Raw genomic sequence first — 15,915 nt, forward strand, 5'->3', positions numbered from 1 at the left:
TAGGCTTGACCTAAGTGATACCACTTTCCCAACGTGGAGCTTGAATTCTGCCTTTATTGTTAGTGACAGGAAAAAAAAGCTGTGAAGCTGGAATAGGTCCTCTGTAAGAAGATCCTAGTATATTATAACAGAAACTTTATGTATATATGTGTAAATATATATAATTTTTATTTTTTACTCTATGCATTTTAAAATTTACGCTGGTTTTGTTTCTGTGCATCTTAGGATCCCATGGAGCTGGTCATCCCTCAGAGACTTTAACACCACTGATTGCCTGGGGTGCTGGAGTGAATTATCCACAAGAAGCCACATCCCAGCTCTTTGAAGACAATTTTTTGAAAGGTATGTAAAATATAAAACTTAGTCTGAGATTTTGGTGGAATGGATAAGATTCAACAGTTAAATCTGTTAAGCTTCTCTAGCATCTGTTCCGTTACTCTAAGTGTGAGTTGCTTTTTGCAAGAAAGCGTGGAGAGAAAAAAAAAAAAAGGTGACAATGCTTGTACATGGAAGAAACAATAAAGCTGGGTGGATAATATCAGAGTAATTTCCTGTGAGCCATGGGACTGAAGAGTTTCTCTTTGGGTACGGGAGACTATTTACACTCCTGAAACTTAGTTCCAGAGGAGATTTAATTTTTATGAGACACCCAGAGGTTAAAAGCTATTTGTATAGAAACATGATAAGTTGACATGGTGTAAGACCTCTTCCTAACTCCACAGTAGGACCCTGGGAACTTGCCAGGGGAGTCCTATCTTGCATTCATCCTTGTGGCTCTTGCGAAAATGTAAACAGTCTTTCTCAATGACAAACTGTGACTCTTGTATTTTTCCCCTATGTACTTGAAGAAGAGTAAAGATTCGTATTTAAAACATTTTTTAAAAATAAAATTTAATATTTCATGTATATAATAAGTATTGTCTTATTGGAATCTCCTTGGGATTCTAATGCTAGATGTGATAAACAGCACTAGCTCTTCCTCTTTCACGTGTTTCACTCGTCTTTCTTCAGAAGCCTTGATTCTCTCAGGTTGTTGCTTGGGATCAATGAGGTAATGACTTCCTATTTTGCTGGACTTCTTTTGTCAAGGTATGTAGATTACTCCAAAAGTAATGCCTCCTATTTATTTCGATGGAAGTTATAACAGATATGAAGAGGATAAAAACACCACCTGATAGAGCAAATTCTCAGCTACAAAGCAGTGTTTTTCAGCATAATTAACCCCATCAGCTCTGCATTTTTGCTAGGAGAGCCTGCATGCTGTACTTGTGAAAATCTACATGGCTGTCCAGAACATGGCTTGTCTTTCATGTTGCTGTTGCCACTGCTGAAATGCACCACCCATCACCTCAGTGTGCTCAGATTGTGTTGATGAATGTCAGTGGGTGCCATTTTTTCTGCATGGAGGACTGTCATGACATACTTATGCTTCATCAGCATTTCCGTGTCAGACGCCATTCTGTCCAACTGCCCCTCTGCTGCCATCTCTCACACAGTAATAAAATGTAATGGAGTATTGGTTGGCTGGTTCAATCTCTGCTGCCGTATCACTAACATCTGCTTCTGATGTTGTGGGCCAATGTAATAAAATAGGAGGCATTACTTTTGGAGTAACCTTCATACGCTGGAGAAGTGAAAATGCACAAAAAATAATTTAAAACCATTGCCCTTGAACAAGGGCATTTGGCAGTAATTACAGCATCTCTGATAAAACTGAAAAATAGTAGAATAGAATAAAATCGGCAGACTCTGGAGCCTGCAGCAGTTGATCTTCAAGACTTCCAAGGATGCTCAGTTGCTCTGTTTATACATAATAGCAGATTTTCATGACTGTCAGCTTTTGTTCTTAACTTTAGTATAAACATCAGTGTCTGACTTGAAGTAAGGATAAAAATGGTGTGAGAGCACTCCAAAAATATGAGTATTGAACTGATATCTAGGTACACAATAGGAAAAGAGACTTGGCTGTCATCTGTTAGGAAATGTTTATTTTCTTTAAAGCAAGGAATATGTCTGCTTCATATTTTCCTTGTACTGGTGTTTTGGTGTTGTGTTATTTTTTTTTTTTCTTTGTTTTGTTCTTATTCAAGGCAGACATCTGATGCTGCCCTTTGTTCTAGACTTGCTTTACATCTTTCCAGCTGAAGAGTGTGGTGCTAATTTGGTTTAGACACTGGTTACAGGTTCTTAATTGCCAGGAACAATCTCTATTTGGGTTCTGAATTTGTGTGAATAAACTGAGAGTTTAATCTGTCTTTGAAGAACAAGTACTCTCTCTGTGATAGCATATTACACTAGGTCGTTACATTACAGCTTCCAGTAGGCTATGCAGCTCAAATGTAAAGAAAAAAAATTATTGAAATGGAACTTGACACTCAGTTCAGTTACTTCACTAAGTTGCAAACCTGTATCTTTTCATAAAGCCCAGGCATGTAAGAAAAAAACATGAGTAAAAGAAGTCTCAAGAGAAGTTCTCCAGGCTTCCCTCTTCTGCTCGTTTAAAAAAAAAAAAAAAGCTGAAACCATGTGCAGGTAAAGACTGCATTTTCAGGATTGCTTCATTACAGTTCTATGCAAGTGACAGATTTATATTTCAGATTGTGTGTTCCAGTTCTTGCCTCTACTGACAAAATCCTTCCTAAGTGCTGAGTTACAAGTTCATGGAGGCAACGCAGTATTTTCAATGCTGCCAAACTTCTGCTCTGCTCAGTGCAAGCAGGCTCTAGGCAGCTCAGTGAATCGTCTCTTTCTCATCATTGCCATCAAGGGTACATACCCCCAGAGGCAGTGCTGACAGTCAGGACTCAGTCCATCCAATTTGTCATGCAATGATCAGTGTATTTCTTGGGTGCCTGAGGGACACAGTGTCTGCTCCAGAATGACAGCAGTCTCCTTATCAGTCCCTTCACCTGTGCTTTGCCTTCCCTCAAGGCTGTCCATGCAATTGTTTTGGAAAAATTCGTGATGGCAGAGCAGCATCCTGTGGGCAATGCACAGCATTACCCATTTGGCTATTGGCTTGACGCCTCAAGGCAGAGAGAACATAGAGCTCCTCAGCATAGACCCTGCTGGGTGGCCTTGAAATGCCATTTCAGCAGCCTTTAAATGTGGTGGTGGCAGCTTTTATCTACAGTCTTACATGTTTCAGATGAAGCTCAGCCTGATTTGCTTCACCTGAAGTAGCTCAGTGTATCCCTTTGCTATTTCTGCTTGTGTGAGGCTTTGTGTGAGTCTTCCTTTGGTTCATGTAGCCTCATGCTTAGCCTTTCTTCTTGCACTGGCACTTCCTTGCAGTTCCTTTGGATTGTTTGCATCTCACAGTGAGCTCAGTGAGCCGCATTAGTAGTGTGGCAAGATAAGAAAAGCATCTTCTCAGATAGAAAACTGCTAAACACCATATGAAAAACCTGGACAGCAAACTTAAAACACCTACAAAAATAAAAATAAAAATATAGATCCACCCTGTCTCATTTTCAGGAGTACAGCCCAGTTTGGTCAGTCTGGAGGAGTGGCTCATTCCTTGGGAACAGTTGGATCTGATTTGTCATAGCTCCTGGTCCAGAGCATGTCTTAAATCCATTTCATGTTGAAAATATCTGAATAAGGAAAGCAGAGCTCCTAGGTTTAACAAAAGCTTCTCCAGCAAAGCTGCAATTCCTTCTTGCCCTAAACATTCTTGCCCATCTATGTGTATAGATAATTTTACCACTGTTTTGATTGGAAAATGTTATTCAAGGAAAACAAGCATTGCTTTTATATAATAAAAATATAGCTGAGAATCTATCTCTAGAAATAAATGTAACCATGCTTCCTGTTCTGGGAAGCACAAGGAAACAACCATACTCATTTTGGTGGAGTTTAACACAGAATTTGTGATTAATACTCCTAATACTTCCCCTTTGTTGCCATGGGAACTCATTTTAACTATTTCTTACTGTTGTTAAAATGCATTGCTACTATTCAGGATGTTCTTAGTACATAGATAACAATGAACTTGTAATCAAATCCCTGCAGCTTGCGCTGCTACAAGTTAGTTGCTGAAACTTCAGTACACGCAATACTCAAATCAGAGATTTTTCCCATCCTGGTTAATTTTCAGCTTAGGTTTGGGTCTGATATAGTCAGAGTGTATTGAAAGTCAGAGAAAGATTGCGGTCTAGGATCTGAATGCATGCTGCTGTTTGGAAAATAATGAGGGTGTACCAGAACTTTGCATTATGGTTTACCAGTGCTTTCAACGAAATCTGTTTCTCCTACGCTTAAACTTTCACTCATGTCAGCCCAGGGGGCTGTTAGTTTGTTGTTAGTTGTTAGTTTGTGGGTTTGGTTTATTTGCTCCTATTGTTGCTGTAGCTATTGGGTCACCTAATTTAATCACTGGGAAAAGACATGAAGAAAGAACCCTCCTAAACTCTGTTTTGAAATAGCTCTCTACTCCCAAAGAAAAATAACTACTTCATTTCCTTAGAGATTAATGGTGAGCAGGAAAATGCTGTTTTGAACCAGCTTTTTGCATGATGCACCACAGCTTCAGGGATTTGTACACTTGGCTTTGTCTGCGCTGTACTTGTTTTGATTTCTAAGTAGTTGAACTTTCCCCTTTAGCTCAGTTTTAGCCAGTATTGCATATGGCAAACATGAAGTGTTCTTCTACTAATCTGTACCAGTATTTGGGGGACCATGTTAACCCTTTCCTTAAAACAACAACAACATAACAACAGCAAAAAAACATATTGAAGAGATTTAAACAGTTCTTCTCCTGAACCTGAGTTTTAGTTGATACAGGAAATTATGTGTTATTTTCTGTGCTGTACTGGAAAAAGTAAAAAGCTTGGACTTTACTGATCTGGGTCACAATTGCTAGCAGCAATTTATTCTGGTGGGTAAAAGAAAATGTGAAGCAAAATAAATACATTTTATTGTTTCTGCCTGTTGTGCTCCATCTGTAACCTTTTGAGCTGGCATCCTAAAGCCAAATTATATTTTTCTTTAGTAACAACAATTTTAGTGGCAACAACAATATTAAATGTCAACTGAATTATCCTTTTCAAATCTATTTAGACTTGCTGTTCATGTTCCTATTATCTCTTTGCAGAATGGAAGCTGGAGAATCTGAAGAGAATGGATGTCAATCAGGTATCAAACGTGCCTAATTTAAGAACTCATAAATGTTCAACTTGAATTTTGTGCGATTTAAACTAATTGAGGGAATTTGAATCACCACACTCACTTAGTGTTTCCCTAGAAAATGTTACTTAAACCTCAGGAAGTGCCCTCTGAACATCTATAATGCAGTACAATGTGTCACGTATTCCTTGGAAGCTCCAGTACCGTTTATCTGAAAGTAACTTGAATAGCATAGTTTCTGAAGTTAGTGAACATCTGCTGTGTGTTTTTTGCTACACTTAAGGTGACTTTGTTTGTTTACTGTTGTTTTTCAGAGCTATTTTGAAATCTGTATTTTTATTGGTTTAGTGAGAACTATTGGTGATAGGTGGATGGTTGGACTGGATAATCTTGTAGGTCTTTTCCAACCTTGTTGTTTCTGTGATTCTGTGATTACTTTTTCCAGAACTTGCTATCACTACTGAATGAAAACTAATTCTTGCTATGTTGTGAAACTATTTTATTGTGGTTGTTTTTTCCAACAAGATCTATAGTTATGGCCCAGCCACTTGGGTGTTTGAATAAGTACGTAGTGGTGTATTGTAAAAAAAAAAAAAAAAAAAAAAAGAAAAAAGAAAAAAAAAAAAAGATGGACAACTTTTTGTTACTAAATCAGCCAAGTTTTTGTTAAGTCCTATATGTGATGTACGTCTGTGCACTGGCGGCTTGCTTCTTACTTCATCCCATTCTATGAATCCCATATGAATAAAAGACTGCAAATGTGATAAAACAAGGGAAAGATACTTGTGTTGGAAAGTTAAAGGCAGGGAAGTCCTCAATCAGCTGCTTTCAACTAAATCCTTGCATGAAGGAGCGTTGAATTTTCATCTCAAGGTTGTCAGGAGTTACAGGGATATCATTTTAAGACTGAGTTTTAATATAAATAAAGAGTCTTAAGCATCACTTTGTTCCGTGTAATGGACTCCTCAAAGGCAACTTTCTCCAGCATTCCGTAATATATGTGGAATTATAGGTAATAACAGCAAACTAGATTTCTGCTTTTATATTGTAGTACGTACGTTTTGTCCTCTAAAAATAACAGTTTGGAGTCTGCTTCTGCACAGCTGTGCAGTAGTGCCTTGGATTTCAGCATGGTTTCTTCAGATTTGTAGTGGAGGGATTTTTATGCATAGTTTTATATAAAAGGAAAATGCAAACCAAGTGAGAACCATTGTTTATCATTACAGGTAAGAGCTAATGGTAACTTACTTTCTGAGAAGCCTTGATGTAAATAATGGGACTTCCTTGAAGATTAAGTGCTGAGTGGAAAAAAGAAAACTCCTAGGGTCCTGCTTTGAGGGGGAGGAGTAATCCTCACTGAGAAAATATGGGCAGAGGAGTGTTTTGAAAAGCAATGTATTCCATGTGTTGTCTGAAACTGTAAATATGACATTCTTTCTTGGTATTAATTGTCATAAAAATGGCATGCTTCTGAGTGCAGTGAAGAAAGATATTGAATTCCTTCAAATAAAAAACATGGCGTTTTATATTTTTTAAGCTAAATATATTTTTGAAACTTTGTCAGTAGTAGAGTCTCATGTTATGCATGTTAACCATTTCATGATGACTAGTGGAAACTGTAGAAGAAATATTAATAAGTAGTTTTAACTTAAAGTTTCACATTATGATATCATTAACATATCTACATTTGTAAAAGTTAAAAATAAACAGAATTTATTAGTTCTAGAAACTTTAATTATGTTAAAATGAGGATGCTTCTGTTTGCACAGGCTGACATAGCACCGCTGATGGCTTCCCTTATTGGTGTTCCTTTCCCCTTGAATTCTGTGGTAAGTGCTACAAACATTCTACCATATTACAGCAATCTGCTTGTCTTAGAGGAAGGGATGTTGGGATTAAGTCATAAGGAAGAAGATTAAAAATCCGGAAAATTAGTAGAGGGGGTATAAGGCTATATGGATTGTACTTGGAAAGGCGGCTGGTTCTTTTATAATCTGCAATTTTACACTGTTAAGCTAGAAATATTTTTATATTTTTTAGGGATTTTACCAATAGAATATGGTTTGAATAATGTTTGATTTTGATTGAGAAACAAGCTAGTTCTTGCAAGTTAATGTTTAATTATTTCTTGTTTAATTTAGTGCGGTGGGTCTTTCAGATGATATCTTGTGCCTTTAATTTAGCAAACAGTGAGAGTCCTCACTGAGACGGCTTTTTCTTTGAATTTGCTTCCTCTATTTTTGGGTATTCCAAAGTTTGTTTAATAAATACCTGACTGATGGTTAGCATTACACTACTGTACTATCATGCTTCTTATTTTGTTTTAAAAACATCTCTTTACAACACATTTTCAAAATATTTTTACTACAAACTCTGCTCAAGAGCATGTCCTCCTTTACTGCAGTCCTTGCTGGACATACAGACTGTGAGGAAAGGGGGATGGTGGCATATGAATTGTTCACTTGCTCATCACGAGTGCTGGGCAAGTCAGGACCAAGTGTGGGTTTGGGTTCAAGGTATCTTTAAAATGACCTCAGATGAGTGGATAAGGTCTTATTACTCTATGCTATGTTGTTTAGTAACAACTTCCATTACTTACCTTTATTATGTTTCTGTGGGAGTTGGGGTGATATGGACAGTCTTTGTGATGCTGGAAAATGATGTAGAATATTTAAAAGCTATTATGACACTTATTTAAGTAGTACTTTTTTTCTTCCCCAGGGAACCCTGCCTCTGGAATACCTGAACAATAGTGATCATTTCAAAGCAGAGAGCATGTTTACCAATGCTCTTCAGGTTCTCGAGCAATTTAAGGTAACTAAGCATATAGTGAAAAAGAAGAATATGTCTTTGAATAATAATTATTGCTGTGCTGTGTAAAATAGTTTTCTGGGACATGCAGTGTATGTGGCATGTGTAATTCAAAGGACTAAAACTGCGTGCATATGCTATATAGGTCCTTCTGAAAATAATGCCTCCCATTTATTTCTATGGAAACTACAACAAATACAAAGAGCAAAATAATAGAGCCTACATACTGTGCTTTTAAAAATGTGCACCAGTGGAGGTGGCCTGCTGTCACTGCTGCTGAAACACACCACTCACTGCCTCCCTGTGCTCATATCCCCTGTTTGGTCTCCATAAACATTCAGCAAGTGTCAATGAATGTCAGCGGGTGCTGGTTTTAACTCATGGAGGAATTCAGTTCCACGCTTCTGCTTCATGTGCACTTCCGTGTCAGTCACCAATTTGTCAAACTGCCCCTCTACTGCCATCTGTTGCATGAGAACAAAACAGAGTATTTGTGGGAAGGTTCAACCTCTACTGCCATACCACCAACATCCACCTCTGATGTTGTGGGCCAACATAATAAAATAGGAGGCATTACTTTCAGAGCAGCTCTTGTAAGCGATCCGCTTGACTAACGGTGAAGAATATCTGAAGAGGTTTGAAAGACTTTAATAATCTTTTTTTTTTTTTAAGGAAAAGATTTTTTTTCTCAATTTTTAAATTAAATGCTTATGTTTATTGATATTAGTGTAAACTAACCTACAGGCAGTGTGTAGGTAGGCTTCAAGCTGAGTACCAAGTTCTGTTATCAGAAAAGGAGGCATCTCTTTTCCAACAGTGTTTGGGAGACAAGGCTCTCAGAAAGAATCAACAAACAGATTGAAAAGTAACATGCATGTGTCCATTAAAGAAATGAAATTAGTGAGTTAATTAACCTTAAGCTTATGCTTTAGTGTCTGTTGTTTTGCTTTGTTTCTTATCTCTGCTTTCTATCTTGTTTCATCTCATATTGGAGATTATGAGAACACATGGTCCAAGCAAATAAAAAAGGTTCTATTTCACTAGATGCTGCCTAATTATGGAGTAGGAAACAGTCCCAAATCCCAAAATTTCCATTTTGACAGAAAGCAGAGTTACGCAGAACCATCAGGAAATGCGTGTGACAGTAGCAGAGCAAGGAACTGATTTGAGATCACCTGTAACGTGATGATTAGTGCCTTCAGCACCTTCTGTCCCTTAAATGCACAGTTTCCCAAATATAGTTTGTGTGGATGACAAATGGGCTGTGTCAACAGCAGAGTCATTTCCAAATCTGTGATGGAGAGCTGCCATGTAGCAGAGGAAGAGACTGGCTGGATGTGAAGCTGAAGTGTGCTGGTACAGCCTCCATGGTTGGAAGAAAGTCTGCTCTAAGTATTAAAGCTGTAACTTGGCTTTTTGTTGTTGTTAATTATTGTCTTGAGGAATTCTTAAGAAAAAGTTAGTAGCTCTTGTCCTACTTTTCTGCAAGTTTATGTTTATTCTGTAATTCCTTAGCGTTAGACTATTTTCTTGTTGAGTGGCTTTTTTCTAGAATTATTTTGGAAGAGCTGTTTGTGAATTTCTTTTGCATTTCATTGCTGAAGCAGAAGTAGTGCATTGGATTAGACATGCCAAGTGAGTTTTTTACTTTTTCTGTGATGGAGTGACCTGACCACAGATTGTACTCCCTGGAGAGAGAATGTTGTATTGCATGGATAGGATGAGACATGCGGGTTGCTACTTCAAGCTGTCAGATTCTGAGAGCACTGTGCTAGAAAGTTCTCTCTGTTTTATGCCATCAGTCAAACTCAAGACAAACTGATGCAGGAGACCTTAAAGATGTTTTGAAGGGCCTTGGGCAAAATGACTCTGTCATCAAAATCTTCTATTTTTAGCCAAGCACAGGTTAATCGATCTAATCGTATTGTTTGAACACTGTAGCAGCTGAGTTCTAGTTCCTGTCCAGCATAAATAATGGCACTTTCATAAGAGACTGTTGCTGAAGTCGTTTAGTATTTCTTGCTACATCTTTCCTTTCTCCCAAGAACTGTAGAAATCCTTCTATAACAATCACTGAGCGAGGGAGTGGGGATTGTTTTACCTACACTGGAGCAGCTTTGGTTTTCCAGAAACACTGATTCAGTGCTCACAGGAGTTGCACAGATGATATACTAATAATTTGATTTCATTCCTTTTCCTAAAAGACTCTTCTATAGAAGATTCTCTTCTGTGACTTAGTTTAATGCCTTTTACAATTCTTATTCTTGTTGCAACTTGCATCTAATTGTTTATTTTTTTTTGTGCAGGTTAAGATGAGTCAGAAAAAGAGAACTACATTGTCATTTCTGTTCACACAATTTAAGTAAGTGCCTTTAAAACTTAACTTGCTTGTCTTAACACTTAGTTATTCTAGTGAAATGCAACAACAGACAAATCTGGTCTCTTCAGTCTATATTAAATCTTATTGTTTATGAAACTATGAAGTTTTGCATTAGAAAGAAGACTGTTGAATTCAGTTATATTTCAAAGTTCTGATTAGAAGTAGATTAAAAAAAAAATTAATTCCTTACCATTAATCTTTTTTTAAAAGCTATTTGCTTAACCTTTTTGACAATATATCTTTATATAGACTTCACAGTAACTTTCACTGCAGCCTTCTGCTATGTTCTTTTAGCATTCTTTGGGAGATTAAAGTCCCTATAGGGTTAGGAAAAAAAAATCTGTTCTCTTTCTTGTTTGCGTGTAAATCAAAATTGGACTAAGAATTCTTTCTTCTGCAGTTTAAGTTCTAATCAAAAGCCAATAAACAAAATGTCTTACAGCTAGAAATGAAGTTCAAAATCTTTTAGAATTTGTGTTGTCTGGTATTAGAGTTTCCAAGTCCATGAAGGAGTTTTGGGGAGTTTTCAAAGAGATTTGTTCAGCTGTGAGCTCTCTGTTCTAGTGTGCAGAGCTGGTAGTGACCTTCTCACCCTTCAGTTTTATCCGGCTAAAACTGCTTTATCCTATTTCCATCCCCCCTGCCCCAGAAGGTCTGAGAAAACTTGATTTGGGTGCACAGGATCAGTTCTGCTTTTACCGTGTGGAGTGCTCCAAAAATGCTTTGTCATTGAGCACAGTTGTTTTCCTTTGAGACATAAAACTGCTGTTAATTAAGATCTTTATGTCATAGGAACAGTGAAGTACTTAAATGCGCTTCAGAGGGAAAGATTCAACTGCTAAATAAGATTGCTGTCTTTATGAACAGAGATTTATTGTGTTATTTTATACCACTAACTTCTTCAAAGGGAAAGGCTCTAAGACATTTAGTCTCTGCACCCACAGTTAAGTCAATCTTACGCACATATTGAATGTTTTAATTAACATTCTGATTAAGAATGATGATAGTATTATCAAAGAACTTACTGATCATATAGAACAAAAATGCTGTATGGAATGGATGGTCAGTCATCTTTGGTTCTGTGGGGAAGACTTAGATTGACTTTATAGCTCTTGATTACATTTTACCTTTGTACAAGAAATATCTGATTTGGTAAAATAGGATGAGTTTTTCTTAATGCTAGATTTATCTTTAAAGGAACTAATTGCTACTAGTTACCCCATGAACTGGTATTTTCCTCTTTTTTGTGATATATTGTATTGCTCAAAGTTGAAACTCTTGAGACATTCATCACTTTGAAAATAAGACTAAAACTTGTTGTAAAAGTATTATTACTTTTTGGCATGGCGTGCTGGAAAAAATAAATTTATTGATTCTCTTTCGATATTTTTAAGTAGCTTCTGAATGAGAATTTGAGGTGATGCTTTCATGGCAAATGTTTTTATGTGAAGCTAAATAGATTCCTTAGGTCTGTGAATTACCTTACAAAAGTTATCAATGGTTGCATGTTATGTGAATAAAGACTTTATTTGGTTCCTCAAGTAGATAAATTTGTATCTTCACTGTAAATAGGAGAAGTTTCATACTGCAGACCATCACATATTAATGCAAATACTTATCCAGCACATACTGTCCAGTGTTTGCCTAGGTGCTAAGTAGTATTCGCAGCACTCCTTCATTTCTGAAACTTGGCCTGTGTCTGAGAAGCTACTGAGAGGCCTTGTCCAACCAGTTATTAATAACTATGGTAAAGCATTTGAGGACAAACTTATTCTTAAACAGACAAATGGCTTCCTAGTAGTCCAACTTGCAGAAACCGAAGGAAAACCTGAGAATTCTACATATGGTGCCTACAGATCTATTCCTTTGTGTGGAGGTAACTGTGAGAGCAGGGAAGTGTAAGCCTGAGCTTCAGCTGTAGCTGATGCTCTGTCATGTTAGAGTAAGCCAACTTTCATCAATGGTTTAAGTAAATTTTGCTTGAACCAGAGTGAAATGCTCAGGGAATGTATCCCCTTCTGACTGCTTTTCCTGTGATACTGTAGGTCAGGTTGTGTGTATTTGGTAGCAAGGAGATGTGCATTTAAGATCTTCACAGCTAGCTTTGTCTGTGTTAAGAAATCTGAGGGTTTGACAGTTAAAATGTCTAAGTAGGTTTTTCGCTGTGTGCTACCAAACATGTTTTGAAGATTAGAAACTCAGAAGGCAGCAACATTACAGGCCATGTGATCCAGTTTGAAATCTGTTAATACAATACCTGTTGTTCCACTAATACCACTACGCTGAAAAAAAAAAAATGTTTAGTAGGGAGCCTATCTATAATTGTCTATGTGTAATTTTAAATTAGCAACCTCTTAGAAGGCAAAAATCTCTGCAGATGCAAAGTAGTATTTATTATCTAGTATATAGAAGGGTACAGAATGATGCAGCTGCTCTACTGTTCTCAAGAGAAATTAAAAAGGTGAAGCTCTGGATAGTTTACTTTTGTACCTGAAGGAGGTGATCTCCTGCTGTGCTGTTTCAGAACAATTTGTAATTGTATAGAGGTTTTATTTAAGCACAGCTATGCATTTTTTTGGATTTGTCCTCTGTCTGGATGGTTTGCACACAAATTATTAATCTGTGATTGACCCTGCCCACTGCTGAACACAGTTGTGTGTTCTGGCTACTACTGTCCTTTCAGTAAGGTGTAAGTAGTTTCTTCTACCACTGTTCATTTATTTAAATTTTTGTAGAAAGGAGTTAAATGTAATTTTAAAATATTTCTGGTGCTGTAAATCTGTAACTTGAAGCTCAGAAAGCATAATGCTTTATTACTCCTCAGTTTATTGGAGGTTAGTGAAGCATACTTCATGGCTTTTGGGACCATCAACTTTATGTGGAAATTTAAAATGTAACATTCTGTTCTTGAATATTAGAGATTCTCTTTCACTATCATGATAATGGAAAAACAAACAAAGATGTCTTAGAATTGCCTTTCTTAAAATATTTAAATGATGTAATTGAATAAATGTTGCTTAAGTCTATATAACAGAAATGTGGATGTGAGCTCAAAGAGGTATGTGAATCTAAAACTTCCAGCTGAGACATTCAATTTTCAGAGAAGTTGATAGAATTACTATTAAGGTTGTATATATCTAGGGGGAGAGAGATACTTTCACAGATAACGTATTCTGTAGAAAGCAGAATGTACCAAAAACCTCAGCTTAATTTTTCAGCATGTAAAAAGTATTTTTATATTCTGTAGTGAAAATCCTGTTTCTGAGTGAATTTTCAAGTGTATTACTATCAAGTGACTAGAAAACTGTTCACGTCCTCGGATGCAATGACTTAAAAACAAGTGTTTGAATTGTATGTTGAATCTATTATACTAAAAAGCATTAAACTATTTCTTGTATATTACAGGGCTCAGTTTGTCATATTTAGACAATACTGTTGGCAGAGAGAAAATTTCTTGAGTTAATATAAGATTTCTGATTTCCACAAGGAATCAGTCGTCTAATGGAGGTGTGATTAGCTCAGTGGACAGGGGATGAAAGAGAATGTTCCCTTTCTTACATGGATCCAAATTGCATCCCCTAAACCATCTGTCAAGTTGATAAGGATGGGGAGGAGGGATCTAGTTGTGTAATGGAAACTTTGGTAGGTCTACTTGACCACTTTTGAGGGAAGGTAAGAGTTTGGGTAGTTGTATCTATTGATAAGGATGCATTTGGCTGACAAGTAATTTTGTTTACAGTTAGCCAAAGTTCCTTCATCAAGGAGCAAACCTTTCTAAAAGTGTGTCCTGAAGGCTACCTATTTCACAAGTACACCTTTTGGAAGAAAGTCAGTTTCAAGTGTTTGCTGATTCAGCAAGGTCAGGTGCAAAACCTTCTCCCACGTGGGATGAATATACAAAGCAGATGTGTCCCTTACTTATATGCAAGTTACTTGTGAGGCTTACACTGAATACTTGTTTATAATATTTATGGTCTATTCTAGTTGAGTGCCTGAAAGGATTTACTGTCTGAATTGAGTTTCCTTCCCACTTCCTTTTACTCGCTACTTTTTCCACTATTTATGAAAGGCAAGTGAATCTTCAAAAATTACTTGCTTAGCAAAATCAGAGACTTTTCTTAGTGGGAAGCCGGGACACTGGCATATGTTCTGACCTTCATATTTAAGAAAGGCAGGTACAAAAATGCCAGATGCTTTGGAAGAGAGAGGGAGGACAAACCTGAACACTGCTGACAGAAGAAAACTGATGTCCAGGATAGTGAACTTTCTTATTAGCATTCTGACCACTTGATGTACCTTGAGGCAACTGCAGAGCTGGCATAGCTTGAAGAGATGTATGCCAAGGGGCCAGATGCTGCTGCTGCAAAAGCATTCCCAAAGCCAGCATCTCTGGGCTGTGAAAATAATCCGGAGGTGTAGAAGGGGAGGACTGGTGTAGTGAGGTGAGTAGAGGGAACATCAGTGTTGCATGGAAATTCTCTTAACCAATTAAAGCAATTTGATTATTCAGACAGCTGCAAGTTATTGAATTACATAAAAGTACAGGACTGCTTTTTGTGTATGTCCAGTGCATACAGCGCTTTTGGAGAAGACTGCTTCCAGCTGTTCAGGTTCTGATCTGACACACAGCAAGATGGCAGGAGCACTAGGTTAGGAAGAATTGTATACAAAGAAGATGAGCAGCAGGATTATAATCAGTGCTTGCTTTCCTCTAGCTGTGCTTTTTCTTTTTTTTATATCTTCAGTGTTTTGTATCAGTAAAGCATTTTTTGTGTTTGTTGTATTGTTTTTCAGGAAACAGCTTAAGCATTGTTTAATGTTAGATCAGTATCTTCTCATGTTTGAAAAATTTCATACCACATTGATGTTACATGTTTAAAATAACTTAATTGCTTGAATACAACGTCTTAATCATCCCAAGGACTTATTTTTTACATATAGTCAAGCCATGACTTCCATAGCTATAGCTCTGTAGAAAATCTCAGCGATTTTAACATGTGCAGTGTACAGCTATTAAACATGCTTCTCTGCTATATTAAAATGCAACTTTTCATTCTTCCTACTCTCCAAGATGAATTGAGGTAGGACTACCTTAAAAATTTGCATGGGTTTCATTCAGTAAAGTATCAGTCACATAGGCTGAGTCCTTCCACATAGGTATACATCATATACTTGTCATGGTGATAGAAAATTGTTCTTTCATAATGTCTCTGAAGATGTACAGCAAATTCAGAAGATGCCTTATACACTAATACTTTTTTCTTCCTTTTTGTGACTGAAGATACAGCACTACATTGCTAACTCTGTCTTTCAAAACTGATATTTCCACAAAACTGACATTTGGATCAAAGTGCAAGCAGTAATTTCTCACTCCATGAGGGTTAGGTTCCCTTAAGGTCACTAGATATAGTGCATCCTTTAAAGCATCTCATTCTTGTTTTGTTCAAATAAATGGCATTTATTTAGGAAAGTTGTAGCACCTGAGACGTAAAGTGCTGATATTACACTCACACTTAAATATGAGGAGGAAAGGGTGGAACTATAGCAGTAGGAAAGAGTATTTCTAACAGTGATCACTCCCCTTGTTCATTTGTGTT

General features: G+C 37.0%; 1 protein-coding gene across 9 annotated transcripts in view; it reads left to right on the forward strand.

Annotated features, from left to right (window-relative positions):
- Window positions 1-15,915, forward strand: part of PIGN (phosphatidylinositol glycan anchor biosynthesis class N) — a 112,668-nt gene that overhangs the window by 33,445 nt on the left and 63,308 nt on the right. For all 9 annotated transcript variants that reach the window (XR_016465033.1, XM_090137039.1, XM_031589254.2 and 6 more), the window contains 5 exons: window positions 226-342; window positions 5,096-5,136; window positions 6,897-6,956; window positions 7,849-7,941; window positions 10,245-10,300. Coding sequence is in view for 8 of the 9 variants with exons in the window: in XM_090137039.1 (XP_089993165.1) it covers window positions 226-342; window positions 5,096-5,136; window positions 6,897-6,956; window positions 7,849-7,941; window positions 10,245-10,300 (367 nt within the window). In the remaining variant the exon portion in view is untranslated. The remainder of the gene's footprint in view (window positions 1-225; window positions 343-5,095; window positions 5,137-6,896; window positions 6,957-7,848; window positions 7,942-10,244; window positions 10,301-15,915) is intronic.

The sequence above is a fragment of the Phasianus colchicus genome, chromosome 3, assembly GCF_987193195.1.
Source record: "Phasianus colchicus chromosome 3, bPhaCol1.hap1.1, whole genome shotgun sequence".
NCBI classification, from domain to species: Eukaryota; Metazoa; Chordata; class Aves; order Galliformes; family Phasianidae; genus Phasianus; species Phasianus colchicus.